Raw genomic sequence first — 27445 nt, 5'->3', positions numbered from 1 at the left:
ACATGTAGGAATTGTAAACACACCTCCACGCCCAAAATACAGCATTTAGACCTGGCCGCTGGGTGCGCCATTTCCAAAAAATGAAAGCAAACCCTACTAAACCATAGCTACAAGTATCTTGCCTTAGCTACGGATGTGTGCATATTTTCCTAGCCTCAGGCAATGGAAACCTTCATTATTTACCCTCAATTTCTCTACACTCATATTCATCTATACAGAAACACCACTTCCAAAGTTACATTCACCATACCGTAGTCATCCTTTGGGCTCAGGAGTAAGCTCTACTCAGTGACATACCAAATCCTTACACATCCTGTCTTTTGCATACTTCAAGAAAATTATTACAGCCTTAATTCTGAGGAAGCAATGTTTTCAGAAATATACATGCCTGTGTTCATAAGTTATGAAAAAGTTCCACTGGTTAACGTGATTTTAAAGTCAATTAGTTCTTTGAAGAATCCATTCAGAAAGATTAGTCTGTAAGGACTGGGTTGGGGGAGTGTTTTGGTTTTTTTTTTTTTTTTTTTTTTTTTTTTTTTTTTTTAAGCTATCACATTTAATATATTTAAGTCATTCCATTTCCATTCCCCAGTTATGTTCCCTGAGTAGATTTACAACGGAATTTTTGAAAACTGCTTTAGACACTGCCAAAATGACAACATGCTGTGTTAGTCTGACCTTTGCCTGCCATTCTCTCTCTCTTGCTTCTGCATTTCTTCGTAGAGCAGAAAGTTCCAAAATCTCCTTATTTAAAAACTTATTCTGGGTCTTATAACCCTGAAGGTTGTCCTGTTGAGAAAAAAAAAACACAAACTGGATTTTTAATAAAAATATCTTACAAACAGCAAATGCCTATCAGAGAAAGTACACCTCAGAATACAGAACAAGCAGCTACTAATAGGACTTATCACTAAAAATATCAGGATCAAATCAAATACTATTTTTAGTCTTCATGTAAGTCAAACACACATGCCAAACGAGAGCACAGAGGGGTACAGGGTGGTGCTGTGCCTCACTTGCATCCCTTCCAGGGCTACACTCCCGGCAGAAGGCAGCTGGTCGCTGCTTGCTGCCATGAGGCAGGCCCAGCCCTGCGAGGCTGCACCACTGGGGAGCAGAACAGAAACGTACATGCTGAACACACCGGAGGTCACGGTGCTGCGCATCAGCCAGAAGCACATACCATGCAATACCAGAAGTGGGGGCAAATGCCCCTTGCGCTTTGGTTACCCTCACCAGTTCTCATTTAAAGGAGAAGTTTGACGTCTGCCTCCATACAAAAATATAAATCCTTAGCAATAAGCTTCCTTGCCTAATCCACTCAGCTCCAGGCTACAAATATTACCTCTGAAACCTGAAGCTGTGGGATGAGGGAATGTTTGTACCCTCCCAACAATTACAATACTCCCACAGTCCACAGCATCTACAAGCTTTGGTCTGCTTTCTGCCAAGACCATTGATTTCTAGTTTCAATTTTATTTTCTAAAACTTCCCAGGCTGACATATAGGAATGAAAATTATGAACGTTTATACATATTTTAAATGACTGACTTGTATTCCAAATCCCTTGAAATGTTAATCAATTTGGAATACAACATTTATCCAAAGGCAAGAAAGCATGTTTAGAGCAAAGCTGGTAACTTCAGTAACTCCATTAAGAACCTCTGACATATTCATGGAGGTAGGTTAGAGAGGGGAAAAAAAAAAAAAAAAAAGCATTGATAACACCTGGAGCAGCATTAGTAAAACAGGTTCTTATACTCCTCCTGTTTTCTCCTCAGAGCTCCCCTTTGCCATTCCACATGCTCTTTGTCTCCTCACTTTTGATATTAAAAAAAAAGAAAAAGAAAAAAAAAAAAGGCAAGCTTTCTGGTTGTTTTCCTCCATGCTTTTATTTTCCTCTTACCCTTACTTTCTCCTGCTCCTTTGATTACTTCTCACATCACTCCTCCTCCACACCAATGATTAAATTACTGAAAGTATGCAACACTGTACTATAGATGTACCGACCAGCTCAAAGCATGAAAGTCCTGTTTAGATTGCCACATAACAGTTCAAAGTGTAGATTCCAAGCAGAGAAAGCCTCAGTTGATGAGTATCTTGGAGAACTGCTGTAGTGATCTCCTCAAACAGTATAGCAGACTAGAAAGTAGTTTTTATAGGGAGCAGATATTCCCCTATCCACCAAGACAGAGACATTGCTCTTACTTTTAGTCTGTCCAGTTCCTGTAGTTCCTTATTAGTACAGGTGGCCATGGAAGAATTTACTGCTCCACTTTGAGAGGATGTATTGTCCTCACATTCGCTGAGTTGACGAGAGAGTTTCATGATCACTTCATCTTTAGCTTGAATGGTTTCCATCAACATACCCAGCTGCTCGTTGAGTTCTCCAACTTTACATTTCAGATTCTTTACTTCCTGCTGGAGACTATCTTTTTCCAAATTTAACTTTTCAAGCTGGTTGTTGAGACCCAAAATCTGGTCATCTTTTTGGTGCAACAGCTCTAATTTGTCTTTGGGAACCCCCTCACAAAGACGGCTTGCAAAATATTTATCATATTGGGAAGATCGGACTGTTTGCTGCAGAAGTCGCACAAGTTCCTGGGAATTTTAAAAAAGAAAGATTGTAATGAATTTTTAAGTTTCTAAGTTTTATAACTTAGAAATCTAATGTCAAGCAAAAGAAAGCTTTGGAATGGGTTTTGCATCTGAATCATCAGCTTATAACAGACTTCATGGTGGTGTTTTTAAGGAAAAAAGGTAACACTTACAAGACATTATTTCTAGCAGGATAACAATTTACAGTGACTGGCCTATACAGATGGCTTAAATATCTTTCACTGAGCTAAGGATCCTGCCTAGAAAGGCTACAACAGGTTTGGGAAGAGTAGTTGACAGCTGTGGCCCAGCAGTTACTTGGAAGCTAAAAAAAGGCTTACTTGTAAGAAGCCCTGCTGTGAGAAGATAAATAGGAACAGGCCTTAAGCCAAAAAAATTAAGAGGTGAACATTACAGAATGGAAAAGGGAAAGATAACTAATTGCTCTCTTCCCTAACAGATGCAGAGAAAATAAGGGGGGAAAAAAAAAAAAAAATACATGCTGCTTCACTGAAAAGGAAGTCTTTGGAGGGCTGTTCAGAAAATCTTGCCACAGAATCAGCCAAGTAATTAACTGACTTGCCACAAGGGAGAAGAGGAGTTTCTGTGGTCTTTGCAAAAAAGACAGCACCAAACGCTCTGAACTAGAAGGAGGGAGAGAGGGAGGGAGAGAAGAAGAGGGCGGGGGGGGGGGGGGAGGGGAAGGTCAGTCCCCATTCCCCCACCCTCTCCTCCAGAATTAAAAGAAACAAAAACTAAACTAAATAAAAAAGGACTTGAAAGGAAAGGCTCCTCAGGAATTACATGTACTAATGGTGAAAGAAGCTGTGATTACCTGCCAGGATCCTGGCAGACAGAGAAAGCTAGCTTCAGATAATAAGATATATAAACACACCAAGTTAATGAACACTGTCCAAATGAAAGTTTTGTTCAGGGATCTAATCTTCAACAGATGTAAAATTTGACCCTTCTTGTTTCAAGATGTTTTGTAAACAAAGGTTCATTTAGCACCATTATTTTATAACAATGCAGTTAGGTGGCCATAAAGGGTAAACTCACAATCACCTGCCAGATCTGTTTGCTTTTGTGCACTTTGCCTGAAGGCTTAATTACCTTTTGGCTCGAAAGATCTTTCTTTAGCTTTTCCAGCTCTTCTTGCTGGCTTTGACACTTCAGTTGCAGTTCAGAGACTAGTTTGTTGCCATTACCAGAATACCACTCAGTTGGAGAAGAGTCACTGCTGTTCCGGTTTTTGCTTGATCCAATCATGTCTTTTAACGGGCGCCTTGTTTTGTGTGGAATGCGGCCAAAATCGAATGGAAAAGCTGAACTAGTCAGTCCTGCATAAAACAATTTCTTCTAGTTCAGTTCACTTAGTAAAAAGGCGTTTCAAAGCATTCAGATATGCTTTTTAAAATCTGGTCATTAAAATTAGGCTCTAAGCAGCATTCAAACAGCCCAATACAATAATGTTAAACAGGCCTCATTTTCCAAGTCGCCTCCTTTGGTGGGAAAAGTATGTAGCTCAATGTCTTCTCCCCTCCCAAATAAAAGATTTAGCTTATAAATCAATACTTGTGAAATAAGACATGAAGAGAACTTTACAATTTATTACAGAAAAGGTACCCCTAACTATGGAAAAGTAAATTTTGCTTCAAATAACTAACAGCTCAGAAGTGATCAGAGCAAAAATGTCACTGATATCACAGTCTACTGTTCTTTTAAGAGGCATTCAATGTAAGATTTCATGTCTATATAATCATGGGAGTATTCTTAGAGAGAAGGATGTTTTCTAACAGATTAAATCACTTGGATGTCAGCTAAAGTGCTCTTATGGAGCTGTAAAAATGTCTTCACAAGGTTATTCCAGACACTGGTCAAATGTGAGAACCAGTTACAATGAACAGATGAGCTATCACTGCATACGCATACCTACTTTTTTCCCCCATTTCAGAAGCAAGCCAATGTAACATTTATAGACATACTTTAGAGTCTAAAGGCAATTCTGCTTCAATGCATGACACTCAACTGAGTAATCAAAAGCCTCAACATTTCCCTCTATCCTGTAACTTTGCAACTCAAGTGACAAAACTAGAGACGGTAACATGCTCAGGGGACCTGAAACCGTGGATAACAAGAGTTTATACTTATTCTATTGTATCTGAATGGCAGGGGACTCCAAACACATCATAAGGAAGTAATTTTTTTAAAAGAATTTAGAGAGTTCTGGATGTGGTTTGTGAAGAAAAGATAAGCTTCCACTTATTTCCTGGAGATACACATAACACAGTACACCATACTAAAGAAGGTAAGGCATACGCTCCCCTTCCTTCCTCCCACTTCTACCTTTACTTCCTTCTGCCAGGTGTTTCCTCTTTTCTTCCAAAGCCATCGAGTCCTCCAAGTCTTTTGGGGTTGGATCCAGCAATTCCCACTCTTCAGTGGTATAAAATACACTCTTGCGGTTTTCGTTATTTCCTTTTCTTAAAGATGACATTGAATTTCTGTGAAAAAGACAGGAGGAAAAGTGATAAAGACTTCTCTATTTTGCTTTCTGTTTATAAAGAGGTTTTCAAGACAACCACTACAGTTGAAGCAGTGCAAACTAAAAATAAGCTAAAACACAGACAAAACCAATACAAATAAAAGCTCAAAGAAAATAAAGTATATCCTACTAAATAGCACCTGCTATCAACAGTGCTATATTTCAAAACCAGAAGAATTATTTCGCTTTAACAGGATATTAATATCTAGGAGACCACTATGCTCTTTTGTGACATCCTCTGTTTTATCCTTGTTTTGGCAGTGGGGAAAACACAAAACAAAATTAAGATTTAGAAGCAGCATCTCTTTATTGATCAGTTATTGCAGCTTCGAATTTTAGGATAACTGCCAAGCATCAAACAGAACAGCATGCGGTCAAAAAGCGTGTATGTTATAGCTTCATATTCTGGATTAATGTCAAACTTGGGATCATCCAAGAGACCTGCTGCAGCTGAATCGCTGATGACAGACTCCTTAGCAGTTTTCCTTTCCTAAGGTGGAACGTTGCCAATTATCTGCAAGAACATTTCAGACGCGACCTCTAAATTCCAGCCAGATAATTCTATAGAAGAACAATACGTTTCATGAGCAGGATGAGATTACCCTACCTAGCTTCCCTCATAAACATCATGCAATCAGAAATGGTTAAGTCCACACTTATGTCCATGAGTATTAATGTAGCTCAATATTGTAAAGTCTTTGTTCAACTAGAGAAGGAGACTCTACATCAATCTGTATGAATCAGTTTAATATTTTAGCTATAAAGTTGGAAATATATTTAGTATCTCAGCATTTTCTACACAGTCTGTGTAAGATGGAGGCCCACAAAGATGCTTTCACTCTGTCAGCCACATTATCTCTTTTTACTCTTCAAACCTTAAGCTGAATGTAGCCCATATTACACCTTCAAGATCATTTGATGGTTCAACCCAGTCTTTCAGCTTCACAAAAGATTTAACATCTGATCAAAGTGAACTCTAGGCTAATCATTATGCAGTGCAAAATTCCTATAGTCTGGTGAACTGATTAATAATCAAGTACAACTTAAAAATAATAAAACTATTTCAACAATCAATTTGCAAAATTGACAAAGACTGAATTATGCTACACATTTAATCTTCTTCCAGAAAGAATCGCAATTTCTGTTGGGGGCAAGAAGCCTCATTTCATTGTTCAGACCTTCCGTTCAAATCAAATAGATCAAACTGGGTGATGAGTAACGTATTTCCTAGGGCACCCAAAATTAATGTGTCACCTGGCATCTCTACAGCTGTTCTCTGAATAGTGACTGATCTCTTACCATGCAACTCCACAACTGCTTGTTCTGTTCTTGGTCAGCCTCAGTATTTAAAGCCTGTATGAACACCACCTTTTAAAGCTTGAAAAATCACAAGGAACAAGAAGTCAAATGACTTCTAGAAAAGCTTCTTCGAAAATTGCTGTTAGGCCCATGAACAATCATAGCTGATACTGCATTTTGTAAAGCTTTTGCATAGGATTGTTAATGGCACTGACGTAGCACTGCTTCATTGTTTTTATTAGATTAAAAGTAGGTAGTTGAATTTAAAAAACAATATTTTTTTCCTACGCACAGTATGACAAGTACAATCGGACACATGACGCAAGACCTGATCATATGATCTAATAAGTCTGTATTTTTAAATGTTTTGGGGGTAAGTCTTACTCTATATAACTTAAGGTTACTATAATTCAGTACGTTTCCAACTCTATATTCCACATAAATAAGAGATACAATTAGCTGACAGCATAAAGATGAAAAAAAATTCAGGCCTAAATGTCCATATATGCCAATTACTACTTGAAAACAGATTTTTAAAAAGTGGAAAAGCATGTTTCAACTTTAGTTACTGTACATATACACATAGTTTAACTCCAAGACGTATTCTTCACTTTTTTCCAATTATTATTTCACCACTGCTACCTAGGATGCAAATGCAGCTTTTATAGCAAGAGCTTCTCTGTCAAACGCATCACAAATGCATTCAGGAGGAAGGATATGTCTTTGACTGACACATCTGTTTGTTAGTTTCTTAACAAATACACGCTCCCAGCAATGTAGAGAAAACTTTCTGAAGTTTTAGAAACACCTTGATCTATCCTCTAATATTGGGGTTAAAACTAGTCACAATCCAATGAGATACTGCATAGTGCACGCATATGCTAAAGGTGATCAGATCCCACCCCTGCCCCAAATTGCATAGAATTACAGAGAAGGGAGGAAAACAATCAACCACGACAGTACTGCTGTTTGCGTGTTTACCATAATAGAGTTTCTAACATTTTAGTGGGGCTTTTTTTGGCCACCAGCTTTTATAGTCACACTACTATGTCATTTTAATTTTCCAAGATTAATAATTAGCTTTCACTGTCACAAAAACATTAACAATCTTGTCCTGATTCCACACAGAGGTCCAACACAACTAACTAGACCTTCTTGTGATACACACTCAAAGAATGCTGTTAGCCCAGTAAAAGACGACCACTTGTCAATCAGGAAGTGACAAATGAGATTGCACATGTTAAAATACAAGACTTACATGACCACTTTTTCACAGGAATTCCGTTCAAAATGGTCTGAGTGTAACCAACGCTACGTAATGAGAAATGCTGTCGTCTGAAGGATCTTTGCACCATTACTGAATAGTTTTGCTTATTAATTGGGCATCATTCATTGCAGGATTGAATGAACAAAAGATATGGGGAGTGGAAGCATGTAATAATGATCATCTTTAATACTTACGCAAAATAAGTCCAAATTAAGATTATACATGCCCTACCCCTCTCTGGAGCAGCTGAGGATAGCCATTAGAAGGCAAATCCACTTGTCCCTAACCAAACCTATGCTGAAAAAAATTCACCTTTCTTGTGAGAACTGCTACAGACTCAAGTCTTGGAGCAAATTTAAATTACTAGATACAGGAACTTAAGTGCTCATGACCTGCTAGCTCAAAACAGGCAGAGATAATGCTAATCCATAGCTTTTAAGACATGTCACTGCAAGGCCTATGCTAACGTAAATAAATTTGTCAGAGGTTCTAGCATATTACCACACAGCTAAATAGCTTCCAACAAGGTTGTCAGACTCTTATCCCAATGATAGAATACATGGCCGGGGGTAGTGCACAACTGTCCACATCACACACACTTCAGATTTTAGCTGCTGGCTCAGTAAATCCTCTGCAAAATGACTTTTCAAAAGATCAGAAGAGGATGTTTGAGCATAACAAGCAATCCTGACAAAAACACCATTTCCCACTGGTATCAGCTTGCAGGGAGGAAGGTCTGCTTTAAAATTTAGAGCACATGGGGGCACTAGAGCACTCCATATAAAAAAACCCCACAGAATTAAAAAAAAAAAAAAAAAAATCTGTTAGTAGATACAATAAATGTTATTTTCCCAGGAATATTTTCAGAGAGATGAACCACTGCAGCTGAATATCTCCAGAAAGAGTGGAATGGGGGAGGGCAGCATTCAGCCTGAAAGAGCTTCACAGTGTGAAATGTTCTTACATGTTTATTCCCAGAGAGGTACAAGGACTCCAAGCCATTAGGACCACAGCTATACAGAGAAAGGCCAACTCTTGAATGCTGTGCTACAATATCTGCTGGGCCACTGCCACCAGAAACACTTCTCTCCAGCCAAAAGGGCTTTCCAACCCACAACTCTGTTGCCTTTCTGCTCAGTTACAAGGAAACATTAACACACACCAACCAGGCAACGCTGAGCAGCTTACTGACGCTGCCCTCCAGGCTGGACTTCCCCAAAGCATATCATCTGCCGCTGGGGGGGTAGTTTTAAAAAGCCAGAAACACTCATTTCAAGTATACAGGAATTCACCTAACAGAAAGTGTTTCATGTCGTTTTCCTTCTATTATGACCAAATTTAAGTTCTACCAAAGCAAAGTGGCTACGCAAACCCAAGAAACCATACAAGACTACCAGTTTAAACAGGACATGTAGTAACAGGATTTACATACTACTTAATCCAGCCATAAGCCATCTTTTCTAGAACATAAATGATGATCTACACAGTAGTCTTAAAAACAAACAAACAAACCACACACAACCGAAAAAAAACCCCAAACCTCTCAGATCTCTGTGCTTAACAGGAAAGCTTTAAAAGCAATCTGTTTCACTCAGCACTGCTGATGAAACTGAACAACAACATTTTACTTGCAGTTGAAGAGGGATGTGGTCTAGTTCACCAAAGCTACAGCTCTCCTTTGTGAACTGCTCTGTAATAGCACTGTAATATCCTTTGAGTAGAAGCGCAAGATCCATCTATGCGGGCAAAGTGTAAAAACATTTAGAAAGAAACTGTAACAAGAGAGCTGAAAACCCATAGGACCGCTTTCCTTAAAGCGGTTAATGCTAAAGAGTAAACTCATTAAGAGTGAGGGGATAAGATGTGGTTCTGCTGTTGTTCAGAAGGGGTCTGCCACATTTTTGCTCAGGAATTCAAACTACATCGATTTCAAATCTGTGCCATGTGCTTTTATTTTTTTAAGAAGAAAATGAAGACTAATGATTTATATTGTTTTGATTTTCATCACTAAAAATACTTCATGAGCACTAGATACTATGACTACTACAATGCTAGCAATTAGCAGCTCCATTACACAATGAAGGATAAAAAGCAGTACTAGCTGAGAATACAACTCCCAGCTCCCTGCTTGGGTTCAGAGAGCAAAGCCATCACTAGAAGTGCTTTACAGGACTTGATTCTCCCTTTCAGGTATTGGCAATACTACACAATGATGGTCAGCTATGCCCTTCAAACAACTAAGTATAATAAAGAGACAGTTTACTTGAAGAGATACAGTCCAATGTACTGATCCACCCCATCACTCCCAGTTCTTCTAAAAAGCTCCACCTACCACATACACACATCTTTCAGTAGGAAATAGTCTCTGCCAGCAACTACCAAATCTCATAACTTTCTCCCCCATCCCCAACTTACTTGATTTCGGTACTCCATTGTTTAAGTGAGAAATTGATGGCACTTGGTTGGACTGGTGCAGGTTGGGAAGCTGCTTGTTCCCCCACCAGGTCTGTAGGAGAAGTCTCCACAGCTAGAATATTTCTAGCTCTCTCTGCTGAAGCATTTTGACTTAGGATACTCAAATCTATTTAAAAAAAAAAAAAAAAAAAAAAAGAAAGAGAGAAAAAGAAAAATAGGCTAAATTCACAGTAAGTAAAAGAATAGTGGCTATATAAAGTCATATACTACTAAGCCTGCTAGTAATGTGGTTAGGGTTTTATTTTAAATTGTAACATAAGTTTATAAAACACTCCATTTAAATGAACTTTAAAAATTGCAAAGTGTTTTCCTCAGTGAGCTCTCACTGCAGCCACATACTTCCGATAACAGGACTCGTGTGATGCTCATGAAGCATTATTGCATGAGTGATTTACAATCTCAATTAGTCAGTATTGATTCATCTAGCTTAAGCAGCTATAAAGCCATAAAAATTACATTAAAAAAAAAAAACATGTAAAACAAGGTCAGGTCTATCAGAACTCCTAAGTCAGGAACAGTGTCACAAAAATATTGTGACACAGCTTTCAGGGTGTGCTTCATCCTAAGAGATTCGTCCTAAAAGTGACACTGCTGCTGCAAGTCAATGAGCTTTATGGACTCGAGCCAGCTCTGTGCAAATCCAGCCTGGGCATTCCCAGAGCCAAGAACATTAGCATGGGCACTGCAGACACATCAGAGACCTATTGGATCAGTGAGGATTTATTAGCTCTCGTTAAGCTGAATGCAGCTATACCTAAGTTCATCCACCCAAACTGTCTTGTGCACTTCAGCAAACCTACAGATGGGGCACAGGGCCATGCAGACATGCAGCACAGGCCCAGCACTGCACACATGCCAGCAAACTCATGCAGGCCCTGAATGGCTCCACAGGAACCAGCCAAGAACTGGCACTAGCCCTAAGCCAGAGCTAACAAAGTCCAGAGGATCCAAGCTGATCCAGCAGAGCTAGCCAGGTCTCCAACATACCACACTGTCCAACATGTACTGTAGAATCTGCAGTATATATGTTACCTCAGTGTTTCCATTATCCTGGATAGCTTACTTTCTCCCTCACCCCTCCTCCAGCAGGCAGAGGGAATAGGAAACACAGAGTATGGAATATACTGTGAATAGCAAAAGCATTGTAGAGAAACATAAAGTGTTCTATAGCCTTCTACAAACCCTCTGAACATGCGAGTTAAAAACAAGCTCAAATGTAATTGTCAGACTCTTCTCCATATCATTCACAAAGTACTGAAGTGAATTAAAAATTTTTGAGAACACTCTGACTTGACTCAGCAGTTGTATTACAAAGTAACACACTGGATGGGCGTCTGACTTAGATGATGCTCTGCAGGACGGGAAAACCCTGGGAAAACACAATACCCTGTTTTATCACCAGGGAGCCTTTCAGACTTTGTTCTGACGATGACTTGGCACTAGCAGCAAGACCATCTTTAAGCAAGCTGTACTCTAATTACTCAGCAGATGGTTACTTTTATTTAGCCCATATCGAAGACTAGCAGTAGAAAGAGAGAACATTTTGTGATAAAGAATACCAAATATAAAAGATCATTGACACTACAAATCTCTGAAACCCTTGAAAAATGCTATCTGAAACAGAAGTATATCATGTCATCTTTCAAATATAGGTTACAAATTATACTGCCTTGACTTATTTTATGAACAGTGCTGATAGAAACTTCTTCAGTGCCTTATCGCCCAAACTAAATTCCAAATTCTGTTGGACCTTGGCTGTTTGAGCTGAACAAAATTCAGCTAAGATAAGTTAGATAAAACTAACTTTTGATCATATTCACTGTCTAATAAAGGGGAAAGATAATACAATAGATTTCAACTAAAAAAAAAAAAAAAAAAAAAAACCAAAAAACAACAAACCACTACATACAACCATGCCTCTCCCCACACTTCTCCCCCCCCAGCCCCTCCCCCCCCCCAAAACCCCACCACACCAAAAACTTACGGGCATCCAAAACCAGGCTGGAATACTAACATTCTGCTTTCGTACTTACAGCTTGTTTCATCTTCTACCTGTATGATTTGACAAGCCTACAAAATCTCTTTATAGTATGGCCCATGTAAATGAATTGCTCAAGAGCTGAATTTCTAATAAATGCATTTTCTCTAAGAGACATGCTAATCAGCCTGGCTAAACCTTCTCTGCCTTCCTGACGTTGCTCCTTGTACATGATCCCCTGCTTACACCAGCTAGCTGACTGGTTAGAGGTATGGACTACACAGCAGATACAGCACAACAGTGTAATGTGGTTGCTAATGCTATCACCATGAAAAAAAAAAAAAAACCCAAAAAAAACACACCTTGTTTTTAAACTTACTTCAAAACATACCCATCTTATAAATACATGGCATACCATTTTTTAATGCAAATCAGGAGTTGAGGAATAGCATAACTAAGAACTGAAAGTATAAAAACTACTTTAACATTCAATCAATTAGAAGAAAAAAACAAACATATCCTATAAAGAATAAATCATTTCTTTGACTTCCATGGTAGTAAGGCAGCTCCATGACAAATCCTCCCGAATCATTTTTGTAATATTAGCTTTCCCACAGCCCACTTTGAAAAATTATTTTAAAGTGTTTTTGACTAGCTTGAAAATTCTTAAGAACTTGTCAAGCCTGATCCATAAAGCAGCACCTTAGCTTTACCCATGTTCCAGCTAGTCCAGATTTCTAAATGGAGGGGTGGAAGGACGACGGGACAAAACAGGCAAGACTACAGCGAGCAATTTTGTTTCTGGACTGCAGACGGACTACTTCCCCATTTAAAATGTTAGTGATAGCATCTGTACTCAAGTACTAGCAAAACAAACCAATTTATATGCTCCAGTATAAAGCATATCATTGAATGCACTTTTTTTTTTTTTTTAAAAAACACAAGACATATCTTAGTCATCAACATGGAATCAGAGCCTTCGAGAGTCCCCCAACTCTACAAGAAATTTTTGGAGTATTTGTTTAAAAAGAAGAAATAATCATCAATCATTCACGCTCTTTGCACTTTCCCCAGAAGAAATTCCTACTTAAACACTTTGGTTGATGATGATGAAGTCATTATTGTGACTTGTCCTCAAAAATGAGATACTCTAGATACAGTTTCAAATTATACATAATGTGGTTTAACTGCAGGCTGTCCCCGAAACGGATGGGTCTACTCAGCCCATGTATTTCATCTCGACATTCCTTGCACTGTATTTAATAATAGCAATAAAATTTAAAAAAAAAAAAAAAAAAAAAAAATCACACAAATTGGTTCAGCTTGCTGATCCAGAAACCCCCCAACAGTTTACAAGAAAGGAAAATATCAGATCTGTGATCTAAAGTGACTGGATTACGATTGCTAGATCTGATGCAAAACAGGAGTGTGGGAACAGTATCTACACAGACTGCAGGGACAGCAGGTTAATTTCACACTGTACCTAAGCTCTGAGGGAAGTAGCACAAAAAAGAAAGAAGAGAGATTTGGGGCCAAGTTACACATTATAGCTGATCTGATCCAACAATCTGCTGCCAAAAGAGGGTAGTCCTGACTACTCCTTTACTCTGCCTTCCCATACTTGGCCCCTATGCCTTGTTCCCTCCCTTCGATCAGCTCTGGAAGTCACCCGATTGCACAGTAAATATATTCCGCTCGTTAATCTAGCGAAGAAAAACCCACCCTTCCTTTTTGGCTAACTTTTGAACTCAGCACAGGGTCAGACAAACACCACAGAATGCAAAAAGGGAGACTACATAGCAGAGAATGAGAGGCTGAAGGTAGAAAGGCAAAGGTTTGAAAGAGCAAAAGCCCGTTACCCTTTCCAACACCTGCAAGCTGTTAGATCTTTGCACACCAATACGTGTTCTTGCAGCATATGGTTTGACAAGCTGCTAACCAGACTGTCTGCTGCCAGAAAGGTGGTCGCAAACCATCCCACTTGGCATTCCCAACAATTCTCTTGGCTAATCCTGGCACTCATCTATCCCTCCAGTAAACCATTTCAGGAAGCTACTTGGCCCAAAACTAACCTGGAGAAAAAGATGTTTCCTGCTAGCTGCACTCCCTGCACTAGCATACAGAAGGGTGAGACTAGCACCAGTGCCAGATCAATGGAGAGAGCTGGGCCTTTCTTTAAGTAGTGACTAGCTGTTAGATTGGTGTAGCTGAAACATCAAGCTGAGCCCCTATGAAAACACATACTCTCAAGCCAGCTGTGGTTGAGCAAGCAGCCACAAGCAGATTGCTCTCAAATGAAAGCAGTAAACTGGGTTAAAGGACAATACTGCAGCATGGGATCTGAACCAGGGGAGGGGAGAGAAGGGCGGGGAAGAAGACAGCTTAACATTTCTGGTTTTATAGTATGAGCAAATTTAAATGAACAAAATAAAATCTGTTGATGAAATATGTCAAGGCTCTGTTTAAACCCAAAAGAGCTTTACTAATGTCTAACTTGACACAGAACAGGATTTTACTCAGTCTTATTTAAGGATAACAGAAATCAGCAAGCAAGCAATTTCTGTAATGGAATAAAACAATTCAGAAGTGCCTGAGCAATGTAGTAAAAAATGCAGAACAATGTTGTATAATACACTAATACATTTTTATAACTCTGACACTAGTCTAAAATTACATTTTGCTTGGCTGAAGGTATTACGTATTACAGAGACGGAATTTCACTTATGCAGTATCAGGGCAGACTGCCTTCCAGTTTTAAAAGGCAGGAAATTTTTATCACAGTCAGACTGATCCACCACACCATACTTTTTTGGGAACAAAGTACAGTCATTCAGAATGCAAAATATACCTGTTCCCATGAAAAACTGGAGTTTACATCTCAGGATACTTAACACACTAAGCTTCTCAGATACTGGAACCACTAAAAGACAACTTACCTAACCTGAACTGTACTTTGCCACTTATTGAAACCTAGTCATAGGACTATTCCATTTTACTTCATTTTCAAAAATTTGGTTTTAAACAAATCAACGTTTCATAAGAGATATGAAATCACACATAAAGTTACATTTATGTTAAATAATTTTAGCATCATCAACATATGCAAAGCTTACACAGAGTTACTGAATAGCAAGATGTGATAAAAAACTTCCTAAGACTGTTCTTTACCCCAGTGCTGTGCCTTGTACTGATTAACTGACACTGAATAGAAACACGCATTCTGTTTTTACTCAAGTTTTTAACCTACCAGGGTTGTCTTTGGCAACAAGACCTTTGGAAAAGTCACTTGGTGTAGGGGAAGTTCGGCTGTCCCTTTTTGCTGCATCAAGGTTATTACAATATTCCCACCTCTTCTGTTGAAGTTCCTGAAGCCAGTACGTCATATCCTGACGAGTCGCAGCCTACAACACAAAGAACCAGAGCGCTGATGAGATCACTACATGTCTTTCGTATATGAATACAGTGATTCCAAGTGCAACAAAAAAAACCAACCCAGATAATTAGCAGACCAGCAAGGTATCATCACCCAAAACCAATATGATTTAAAAGAAATAACCACCAACGTACTCGGTGAATCTTGTGCACACATACACATCCCTGACTTTCATGCCAAACCCATTTTCCATTAGCAGTAGTCACATGCTTTTTTTTTCCTCCAGTTTTACACTCAAACATTAGAAAATGCAGCAGCAGCATCTTATATTTTACACACAAAGCATTGTTTAAGTATTTAACTACAAATCTGTATTATGGAAAGAAAAGGTCCTATACACACTCAGGAAGATTCCTGCTTTCTTTTTTTAACTTGCTTTATTACCAGCAGAAACCAACAAATTAATAATGCCTTGTAATGCCTCCTACTTTAATGACTAAATCTACATACTGTATTACTTGGTGATCCCATGAGCTAACGAACTTCTATAGAGAGGTCATATTTAAAATAAAAACAACACAACATGAATATTTAATCTACAAGCCTACAGTCATTAACACGAATAGGTAATAAGTGAGCAAGAATTCAAACACAACTTTAAGCTTCAGTAAGAATCACAGCAATAAGAGTAATTTCAGTGTATGTCAAATGACAATCGACAAATATCAACAAGAGACTAAGTGATGGTAACTGACATTGCAGGTGCTCACTTGAAAAAGTAATTTTTATTCCAACATACATCCTCAGCTGCCAGTCTAGAACAAGTGCCCAGCACTAGTAACATGGCATGTTCGCTAACAAAAAGTTTTGTGAACAGACACTTGCCCATCCTTCAGCGCGTGAGCACACAGAGTGCTCACCTTTTAGCCACTCTTTCTCCTACCTTCTCCTAGAGTGCTTGGTGGCATTATCAATGAAAAACCTTCATTACTTGGGCAAATGACTGTGTTTACTCTGTAAAGACAACTTAATTTCAAATAGCTTCCTGTTCCGTTTGTCACAACTGAAGAGGGTACCTGTGCAGGGCATAGCTGCAAAAGAAAGAGCAACAAACACCACAGATTTCCTTACAAAGGAAGTACAGTAAGTGCTGCATAAAGCACATACATGGCAGAGATTTGTTTTAATTTTTCATATGAGAACACTTTTGGTCTAGTCAAACTGAAGATCCGTTTACCATCTTATTCTGACCCTGAGAGCAGCTAATTACAAGACAGAGCATAAGCAATACGGCAAACAAGAACTGATGCTTCCCCAGGGCGCTCTCTCTGGCTCAGCGATCTGGCATCTTAGTGTTTCACAATCATAGAGACAGCTTTCTATTTTACGATTTGGCTTTCTGTACCCGTATGAGCTTTAACCTCCACAACATCCTACAGCAAATGGCTCCAAAGCACTGTGCAAGGAAGTTAATCAGAAAACAGACACAGTTATTCCTGGAGCTGCTGCTCCAGTTTCTCTCAGTACATCATATACACGAGAAGACATAAGATACATAAATCAAGTAAACATTCATAAATCAAATCAAGTAGTGAAATAAACCAAATAGTAACACAAGAGGACACTACAGGTTCACTTTTCTCAGTTGATAAGAAAGATATATAAGCAAGATATTTCTAATCTGAAATGGAAATTAGTTTCATGTATTTTTTCTTGCTTGCTCACAGGAAACTGGATGAAAACATTTCCCTCATAAAAAAGACACGGGAAAAGAATAGTTTAGAAGTGTCTATTAGGTTTCTGAGAAAAGTGTCAAAGAACTGGACACTGGGAAACATCAATCCACACAGCCATCACTGGCAGTTTTGGAATTACCACAGCAGTAGGCTTTATGTCTACAGCCTCCAGTCACTTTTTGCAAAGAGTCAACATCTCCCCTTCTATTTCTAGCACAAAAGTATTTTCTTTGGAGTATTATCCAGTTGCAAGTCTTCATTTCTGGTAAATTTGAGAGCCTACATTCCCTTTAGATAGACTTGCACACAGGCCTTGTAAAGCAATGTTTTACTGTGCTCCAGCAGAAAACCACCAAGAATTTAAAGAGCTTCCACTAACACAGCATGTAGTACTTAAGTGGCTCTCTTTGCTACCACAACATAGCTAATGAGGCAATTCACCTAGAGTCAACCTAAGTGATACCTACAATTAACTTCTGCCCATGACTCAACTTAATGAGCCTTTTTCACAATTTGTCCCATTATCCTCTCCCCAATAGTCTTTAGAAAACCATGAATTGATTTTATTGGAGTTGCTCCTTGTTGGTGCTTCTAAATTCCCCATTACGCTTGTTCTCTGCTGAGCAGCACGTACACATCCTCAGTTTACAAGTGATGTCATTGTTACACACTGGGTCACTTAGCAGTTACAGTTCTTCAATGTAAAACAGGATAGCAAAGCAGTACAAGTTTCTCACTCCCCTATTAAGTAATTTTCCCAAGAACTACTCTGTACCCTGCTGCTACAGTAACACCCTGCCTGTTACTTTGCCTTCCTTCCTTCACACACAGTCTTCCTTCTCTTATGGGGTTTTCCACTCCCTTTGAACTGTTTTTGCTGAGTTAATATAGACATCTTAATTATTTACTTCACAAGTAAAAGTATCCTGAGAATCTCTGTTAAGATGAGTTTTGTTTAAACAAAATTAATCTTTGAAGGTTGTTGTTTGGAATGGACTTTTAAAAAAAAAAAACAACAAACAAACAAAAACACACACATAGAATATTTTAAGTCTCCCTCTTCCCATACTCCTAAACAAAAAACAAATTTGCAAACCTTTCTTTAGTTCACTTTACCTGTCAAAGAAAGGAACACTTCCATGCTTGCCCCATTTCTCATGACTTCTCTGAGTATTTGGCTACTGCCCACCATGAGAGACAGAACATTTAAATAGGTGCAGCATCCATCAGATCTCGCAAAAAATCCTTATTTGTACTGAACTATTGCGTGGCTCTGAAGTAAGAACGAACCGTAGCTAGTCACATTTTAATGGAGGCATTTCTGTGAGAAGAAAAACCACCATAAATGTCATCTGAACTGCTGCAAGATAAGGAATTACTATTGCCAACTTACAGGCAACAGGAGAAACAAAAGACACTGTAAGTGAAGAGACATACAGTCCCATGTATTTTTCAACATAAATGATGGAAAATTATTATCATTTACTTAAAACTATTCTCCTGCATTCTCCCACTAAGGATGCTGCAGGAACTACCTTCTTCCGATGCACACATGACAAAAACAGAAGAATTATTTGGGCAAAACAACTACCCGGTGGCATCCTCTACCCGGACCCACTGGTGGAACATGTATGTGAATATTAAACACTTTCAGGAAGAGTCCAAAGAAAGGCAACAAGCAGACCTGCCATTTTGAGGAAACTCATGAAAATTCTTGCCACAATCCTTTTCTGAACACAAACTCTCCCTCAAGCTTTTTTGTAAAAGGGAACATCACCAGAAAGTTTGCATTTCTTAAGATTTACTAATTCTGCTATGCTCAAACAGCAAATCTGGAGTCAGATGGCATTTTTTTGGAGGGCAGCCCAATTTTTAATTAAAGCATTGCAACCACTAACCAGCAAAGTTAAAAAAAAAAAAAAACAAACAAACAAACCACAGCTCAGAAAACAAATCACCTTCACTGCTGAGCTACCTTCCAAGCTCGAGCACCCCATTATTAATCACTGGCACATCCTTGAAGATTATTGACAAATTAAGAGTGAGGCCTCCTAAATAATTCTGGTTTCAGCAAGTTTGGTGTCCAATACATTCAAGGATCTGGGCTCCAAAATCTGCAGTGTCTGGAATGCTTACTACTTGGCCAATAACCCAGAGAAGTTTTTTTTCTCCAAGAAGGCTGTGCAATTTCTGTTCCACTCCCCTCCCAAATCACCACTGTTCACAAAGAAGTTATCCATACATAAGTGACTAGACACACAGTCTGTCATCACTGGCCAGTGTTTCCTTGTTTCAGAAGCAAGTGAACTGTGTCACTACAAGACACTGCTTTAAAAAATAAATGAGAAATGACCCCTTTGTTCATTTCTATATATTCATAATGCTAATTCTTTTATCCCTTAATGACAGACCTCACTGTGCAAACACAGGCAAATATTCACTTGACTGTATTACCAGCATTCTGTGTTACAGCAAGTATTTGCAGGATCAAGTCCTTTCCATGAAAACATTCTCAAACATAATCTATCCATAATTCATAAAGTACACAATTTTCTCTGCTTCTTTACCTAAAGTGCTGGTACTTGTTATATATTTTAAATGGAAAAGCTTTTTACACACACTTAGCTTCTTCTAATGTACTTTAACTGTTGGAAACATACAGAAAAGCTACAATCATGCAAGTGTCAGGTTGGTTATCTACATTTCTTAATAATGAACAATTCGCCTTATTTGCTGTAAAAGCTGCAGTGTATTTTTCCTGAAATTGTTATCAAACTGAGAAACAAACCCCAAGTATGTCATACAGTCCTCAGCTCCCATTAGATGACAAAGACTGAGCAATCCAGATGATGAAATCGTTACATTAATAAAAAAACTGAGGCATTATGAAGAAATAATGCATTCCTCAACAGCACCATCATTTCAATCTGGAATTCCAGTTGCTTATTTCATTTTGCTCTTCTCAGCTTATAATACTGAATGGGAAAGACCAGATCACGAGATTTGGAAATTTTGAACAAGCAGCAAATTGAGGAAAACAAGGCATGTGAGTTACAGGGTGAAGACTACATTTGACTTGACTTTATTCCTCGTGCTCTGTGTGTAATGTTTTCTTGATAGATTAAATCACATTTGTTTTCAACAGGGGCTGGATCCATCAGTGTGCGGGCTTCTTTTGGGTTGGCTTTTTTTTTTTTTTTAATTTAACATCTTTGATTCATTCTTAATTTTACTTCTACCTAATTTAGCTGAAAGATGTTTTTAAAAGCCTTAAAGAACTATCATGATGGGTAGAAGAAAATTAATTCCAGCTGCAAAAGCCTTATCCCTTGGCAAATCACATGGCCACAAAAGGCCAGTTGGTCCTGCAGTATCCCTCAAGATTTTCATTAATTCCCAATTTATTATATAAACACCTATAAAGTAATAGCATTTTTATGGACAATCACTTGGCTGCTTTAGGGCAAGCATCATAACAATACAAGATGTAGAAGATACAAAATTATTTTTTTCTGCTAATTACGGAAATGACCTTGACTTCTTTAACTGGCACCTTTTCTCAATCCCCATAAGGGAAACATGAGGAGAGCTCCAATCCATGCAGGTTCTTTCCTAGAGAGTACAGGGAAAAAAATGAATACAAAAAGTACGGGCAGAGCAGTAACATCACTGACTAAGATATACCAAAAAACCTATAAAAAAAGGAAACTCCCCGTTCCTTATGCTTGTGCATCGGTGTTGAGTATGATTTGTATCTTTGTAACTGCAGAAGACACCCGAGGCTGCTGCTAGAGTACTGTTTGACAGACTAGTTACTTACTACACAGGTGACATATACTATTTCCCACTATAATCCTCATCATAAAATTATATGATTCTCAACAAAGGCCCTCCTATTCAAAAAGAATCCTCAAAACAAAACGTGTATTATGTATTTACCTGGAGATTTCCACATAAAAGTCACTAGATACTAATTAAAAACAAACAAAAACCCCTCAAACTATCAAAAATCAAAGCTTACACCAAGTCTACAATTTTAGCTTCTGTAACATAAACACTCAGGCTATAAAGGCAGATTTGTGGAAAGCAATAAAAACTTTGGTCACGGCTACACAAAGAAAAAGGTAGTTTTTACATGTGATAGCATGCAAAACTGCTGATTACACTGCTTTTCCTTAACCAAATATAGTCAAAATTATCATATTAGTTTTCCAGTTAAAAAACTTGCTTATTCTTTAGTAAAGTACGTTAATGATTCCTTATTTTGACAAACATTTATATTTATCAAAACAGAATACTGAAGAGCTTTATACAATCACGTTCTACAATCTCAGCATTTACTATCATTGTTTAGATCTCCACTGCTAAAGAAGTGTATAAGAAAGATCTCTTCCAATATTCAATAGGAAATTCTGCTGTTTTACTTTAATAACTTTATGGATTACAGTCTAATATTAAGGATCTTGCTAAAAAACAACACAGTTCACGTGAGAACTCACACCCAATGCACAACAACATTCCTTGTGGGAAATACATGCCGTAATAGCAATCAAAAATAACGGATACTCAGGAGAATTCATTTCTTCTTTATTGAGTGGAAATGGTTTCCTCGGGTTTTTTTTCCCTAGGCATGACAATAAAGGAAAGATACATAAAACAATCCTAACAGTTACCTCTTGTCCTATGAGAAGCCCGAGTCCTTGCAAACACAACGTGATAAGCAGCCCCTGCTACTGTCATGAAATAATTCCCCCTCCTCCTCTTCCTTCCTCCCGAAGCCGTCTGGATGAAGACTTCTGTCATGCATCATCTTTTCAAAATAAACACCCCAACAGGGAAATCCAACCACTCCCTCTCAACTTCCAAAACCACAACCCGCCAGATTTCCTTGGAAATCTTTTTTCTGCCCAGCCGTTTCCCCAGAGCCCACGCAGCCAAGCCGGCTAGCCCACCCTGCGCCGACAGGACCGCGCTCACCAGGGCATTTTCTTCCCCGCCAGAGGAGCACTTTAACAACAAAATCAAAAAGGAAAAAAAATGCAACTAACGCTAGGGATAGCCCGGTGGTGCCGATCTGCTCTGCGTCTGAGAAAGGTTACTTTTCTTCCTCTAAAAAAACCCACAAAACGCAGCGGAGGGCAGCCCCGCTCTGGAGCCGCAGCCGGCGCAGGTCCCCGCCGCGCCGTGCGGGAGGGCGCCCGAGCCCGAGGGGGAACGGCCGGGCACGGCAGCGACCTGCGCCGGCAGCGACCTGCCCCCGCCCAGCCGGCGGGGCCGCCCCGGCCACCGGGGGCCGCGGGACGCGGGAGGGGTCCCGCCCGCCCCCGGGCCTACCTTGAGCACGGCGACGGCGCCGTTGGGGCTGTGCACCTCGAAGGCGGCCGCCTCGTCCCCCGCGGCGGCGGCGCCGGCCTCGGGCTGGTGGTAGCTGAAGCAGGCGGAGGCGATGTCGAGGTGCCCGAGGGGCAGCGCCTCCTGCGGCCCCTTGAAGTAGTAGAGGTAGCAGCGGCGGGGGTCGAAGACGAACCAGCGGGTGCGGAAGCCGCGCAGGGGGCCCTTGCCCGACAGCTTCTGCAGGTACCCGCAGAGCTTGGGGGTGCCGGGGCCGGGCTGCTCCCCCGCCGGGCCGCCGCCGGGCGCCGCCGGGCCCTCCTCCCCCTCCGAGCCCGCCGCCGGCATCGTCTCGCCCCGCCGCGAACGCAGCCTCGCCCGCCGCGCAGGGAGCCGGCTCGGCCCGTGCCGCGCCGCCTCACGGGACTTGTAGTGCGGCCGCCACGGCCCGGCCCGGCCCGGCCCGGCCCGCCCTGCCCGCCCTGCCGCCGCTCCCCGCGCCCCCGCCCGCGCCCGCGGACGAAGCCGGGGGCCCGGGGCCGCCCCGCCCCGGCCGCCGAGCGCGGCGCCGCCGGCAGAGCGGGGACAGGGCCCTAAGCGGGGCTTGGGCCGCGAGCGGCCCTCTTCCAGGAAACGGGCACGGCGCCCGCCGCTGCTGACGTGGAAGCGACCTGCCTCGCGCCGGGGGGCGCTGCCCGCGCTGCTGAGGTGCCGTCCCGCGCTTTGCCGCTACCGGGCCCCGGTGCTTTCGTGGCCACGTTAAAAAGTATTTTCCAAATCGCGGTCTCGCCCACGATCAGATTAAACCCCCTCTCTTGTTGGGAACGGCGTTACTCATTTGTAGCCTCCCGTTCCCAACCTTATCTCTGCCCCAGTGCCCTGCCTGACGTCGTGGCAGCAACCGAAGGAGCGCGTGGGCCACACGATGCCTTCACAATCTCTCTGCAGTGTTTGACATTTCTTACCAACCCCTTGCTGCTCTGCCTGTTGATGGGCATTTAAAAATCGCTCCCAAATAATATTTATGGGAAAAATGGTGGAACATGCAGGCAGCAATGGGTAAAAAGCTGTAGCTCAGCGGGTTTAGACTTGTGAATGGCTACAGGCCAAACGATTTGTATTTTTATGTTTCACTGAAGTGTCTAGCACATTTTGGACTCTAGGGAACTTCTAGTGTTAATAACAGAGAACTTCTGTAACAGAAAACTTCACTGTGAAGAGACTGAGCTGCCACAGGGAGGTACACATAATTTCACGTAATTTCTCCGTGTGTTTGTAACACAGTATGTGCCTATTTCCATCAAACATGCCTAACGCTCTGGGTACAAATAGAGAAAACAGTCTGATGTGGCATAATCATCAAAAAATGGGAGGAGACAATTCCACATTTAATGGCATTCAGCTTTTCATTCTCAAATACAGCACAAAAGGTTTGCTGTCAACATAGTTGTTGCAATGGTTGGAGCTGATGTTTGCAATGGTGTTTTTATTAGGATTATGCTGTTTATGAACTATGTTCATCGGACTGAATTCTGACAGTTTGGAAGTTCAAGTTATCCAGAAATGCTAAATTCCCCAGAGCTTCTTACTCTGTCCTCATTTTTAAATGCCTTGATTAATTTCTCAATAAAAAGTCTCATCTGCCAGACAATATTTTCATTCTGTGCTAAAGGATGTAAAGGATATAAAGCACCTGAATATTCAGTGTGGTTGTCCATGGGTTCAACTTTGATGTTGACAGAAGGGATTGCAGAATTCTTCGAGTCCTCCCCTCCGGATGTCACCTACTGATAAGAAACGTGTAGAGTGAGGAAATAGCCAGTGTTCCGTTAGCAGAGAAACTTGAGTAATTCGTTACAGAAACCGAGGCGTGGAAGTTATCTATCTCCCCAGTCAACTCACATGACACGAAGTGTGATCCACTGAAAGATTAAATGTTGTAAACTAAGGCTAGAATTTTTTTTTTCCCCCCAGACTAGAATGACTGATTCTGCTCTGTCAAAATTTGAGGCTTTGTTAATAAATGTGGAAAGTAAGAAGGGTTGATCCTGCTTAAACAACAGGTCAATAATGTTTCTTCTGTATATACTGCTCAGTATCTTCTTCCCCAAATTCTTGGTCTTCTGGTAGCATCATACTCTTTCTCGGTAAGTGTCATTTGCCAGAACATGAGTTATACGGGGAAAACACGGATTGCCTTTAGAAGCTGCCAGTTCCTTATCTCAGTCATTTAGACAAGTTTAAGTGCCCCAGCACTTATCCCTGATCTGTTACATTATCTCATCAATTTAGTGAAGCTTGGCCTTGTTCTTTGTGCTGAGCACCCATGACTCCTACTGGCTATCAATAATTACATCTTGCAGCAAATCACGGAATCAATTCCTAAAGCCTCAAAACTTTTGCTGTCAGTACTTCTCTTTTTTATATTTTCTGTTCAGCTTCCTTACTCAAAGCAGGAGAATGCCCTAATTTCACAGTCAATTCATGTAAACAGAAAGTTCCCCTTCTTGGGAAATAAGTTCCTTATTTCATATATGCCCTTTTTTTCACAAACAGATCCACATATGGACTGGAAAATAACATATAACTTATTTCTAAGTTGCTGTAGTGAATAGAAATGAAGACAATGCTCTTCCCTTTGCCTGCTTCTTCCTTCCATGTTCCAAATGCACAGATGCTATAGGTGACATTCTGTTGCTAACAAGTGTCTAGAAAACAAATATAAATAGCATCTCACAAGATGAGATTTCCCTCCTGCCCAGAAGCGAGGGCCAATGAAGCTTTTGGTGTGCATGTAGCTCCTAACCATGGTGCAACAGTCAATTAGATTTTACATGTAGTGAAACAGTGGTTATACTCCTGAAAGAACAACAAAGTTTGTCAAACATGAAAATATTTGAAATTCCCTTTTTTTCTGGTGTGTTTTTCTCTCCTAAAAATTAATGAATATTTTAGTAATAGCACTTTTGGCTGAACAAGGCCATCTACTACACATAAAAAATAAAACTGTATTTACTCTGAAAAATGACAGACCAGTCTAACTCATTACAATTGTAGTGGTTTTATCTTATAATGAATATAAGCATTCACAGTTTTTGAATAAGTTGACATTTTATTCTAAAAAAAAAAAAAAAAAAAGCAAGAAAAAGTGAGAGTCTATCATTAGATATGGAGGCAGAGAGAGTACAGTTGGTGTATATGCCAGGCTCATGCTGTCATGTTTACCGAAGTGCAGAAAACACCAATAAATTACAAGCAGCACATCTGTACTGTGCTTTTGGTTAAAGTGAGATCATAGCTCCAAAATTAGAATGGCTGAGAGTGTACACTGCTTCCTTTCACAAAACAGAAAGCAAAAATGACTTTGTCTCTTGTCTGGTATCTTCTGAGATATAGGGATTCAGTTAGAGATGAAACCCAGATTTTTTCAGAGCTCACACTGAACTTCTACCGTTTTTTGTTTTCCAGAATAATGGAACTACAGACGACTGTTCCCCTCAAACCCTCTCCCACACAGTGTCAGTCCAAACCTGCATGCTGAGATACAGGCTAAACGGTTACTTCTATTCCATTTTAACAAATATTTTGCAGGTTCTTGCACAATGTTGTCTGTGACTGTCACTGCCAAGATAAATTTTGTCACTCTGCTATAGCCTGATTATGTGTAGTACTTGCAGACAGTATTGCACTCTTATTTCAAAGAGTGAAAGGTTTTGGCCTACTATTATTTAAATTCTTTGGAGATCAGGAGCCAAAAACTTTCCTAAGCTTTTTTTTTACCAACGGAGACAAACAGGCAAAAAATTTCTCCAAATTACCATTTCTGATGCAGTCTGATACGTCATTCTACATTCCGTTGCCTCTCAGACACCACAATGTCCATGAAGAACATCATATTATTACATTCCCAGAAAATTATTTCCTTATATGCAAACAAGTCAGCCAAATAATTACATGGTCTATATGTTTTAACTGATGGGCAATTTCATATACTTTTCATGCTCCAGTGTTATTCTTTAAACACTAGGGGGTGCTCCTTTCCTGTTTCACATTCGCCATTTGTGTTCCCCTCTCAAAATGGAAAAAAAGATACAAACCATGAATAAGCAGGGAAGCTTATTTGTAGTTTCCGATTCAGTAGGAAAGACCTACTTTAACTTCAGTTAACTGTCTGCTATAAAACCAATTGAATACACGACGATATTAAATGCATTGCTTTTACTTTTTGTTGCACGGCATCTTATCGAGAACTCTTCACTATGAAAAAGCAACAATTATACAATTCAGTGAATGGCAGCATTGATTTCTAGTTACACATCTGTGATCTGACTTGTAAAGATATCCAGACAAGTTGGTAGCCATGTAGAGAGTCAAATTAGACCCCTTATGAATAGAAAAGCAGGAACTACTTAACTGTAGCAACGAACTGGACAATCTGTATGCACATAATCGTTGGCTTGTCAGCATTCATGTAGATCCAGACTGGCTAGAGAACTGCTATAGAGCTTGATAGGAATGCTGAAGAGGATAAGCAGAAGAATTTAGAGTGCTGTTGTAGAGACAAAAAACATAATGGGCAAGAGATATAAACACAGATAATGACACAATTAATAAAACACAATTATTTCGGCTGCTTACAGTGGAACTTATTTCCATGTGTAGACTTGATTCCCAGTGGAGAACCTAAGAATACGTACATTCAGTGGGGACTTACAGAAGTGTCCGGTAAAAAGAAAGATCAGAGGAGATCATAGAATAGACTTGAACAAAAATCTTCACGTAATCCTTTTTGTGTAATTGTTTTATATTACACGGAAGCATTACATATAACAAGAATCAGGAA

At 40.0% G+C, this 27445-nt stretch overlaps 1 protein-coding gene across 10 annotated transcripts in view; it reads right to left on the bottom strand.

Moving 5' to 3' along the window:
* TBC1D2B (TBC1 domain family member 2B) overlaps positions 1–24384 on the bottom strand; it is a 49799-nt gene extending 25415 nt beyond the window's left edge. For 4 of the 10 annotated variants that reach the window (XR_014229203.1, XM_082321932.1, XM_082321931.1 and 1 more), the window contains exons 1-7: positions 22606–22982; positions 15410–15563; positions 10125–10290; positions 4945–5102; positions 3712–3938; positions 2209–2601; positions 679–789 (exon numbers count right to left, since the gene is read on the bottom strand). Coding sequence is in view for 9 of the 10 variants with exons in the window: in XM_082321932.1 (XP_082178058.1) it covers positions 679–789; positions 2209–2601; positions 3712–3938; positions 4945–5102; positions 10125–10290; positions 15410–15563; positions 22606–22950 (1554 nt within the window). In the remaining variant the exon portion in view is untranslated. Of the gene's footprint in view, positions 1–678; positions 790–2208; positions 2602–3711; positions 3939–4944; positions 5103–10124; positions 10291–15409; positions 15564–16455; positions 16553–20803; positions 20890–21944; positions 22022–22605; positions 22983–24295 lie in introns of those variants that run through there. The other 6 variants (XM_082321938.1, XM_082321937.1, XM_082321934.1 and 3 more) reach the window with 6 other exon arrangements.
* Positions 24385–27445: the final 3061 nt, after the last annotated feature.

The sequence above is a fragment of the Platalea leucorodia genome, assembly GCF_965183815.1.
Source record: "Platalea leucorodia genome assembly, chromosome: 9".
In the NCBI taxonomy this organism is placed as follows: domain Eukaryota; kingdom Metazoa; phylum Chordata; class Aves; order Pelecaniformes; family Threskiornithidae; genus Platalea; species Platalea leucorodia.
Note: the sequence above shows the minus strand (reverse complement) of the source record. Positions and strands in the feature narration are given on the sequence as shown.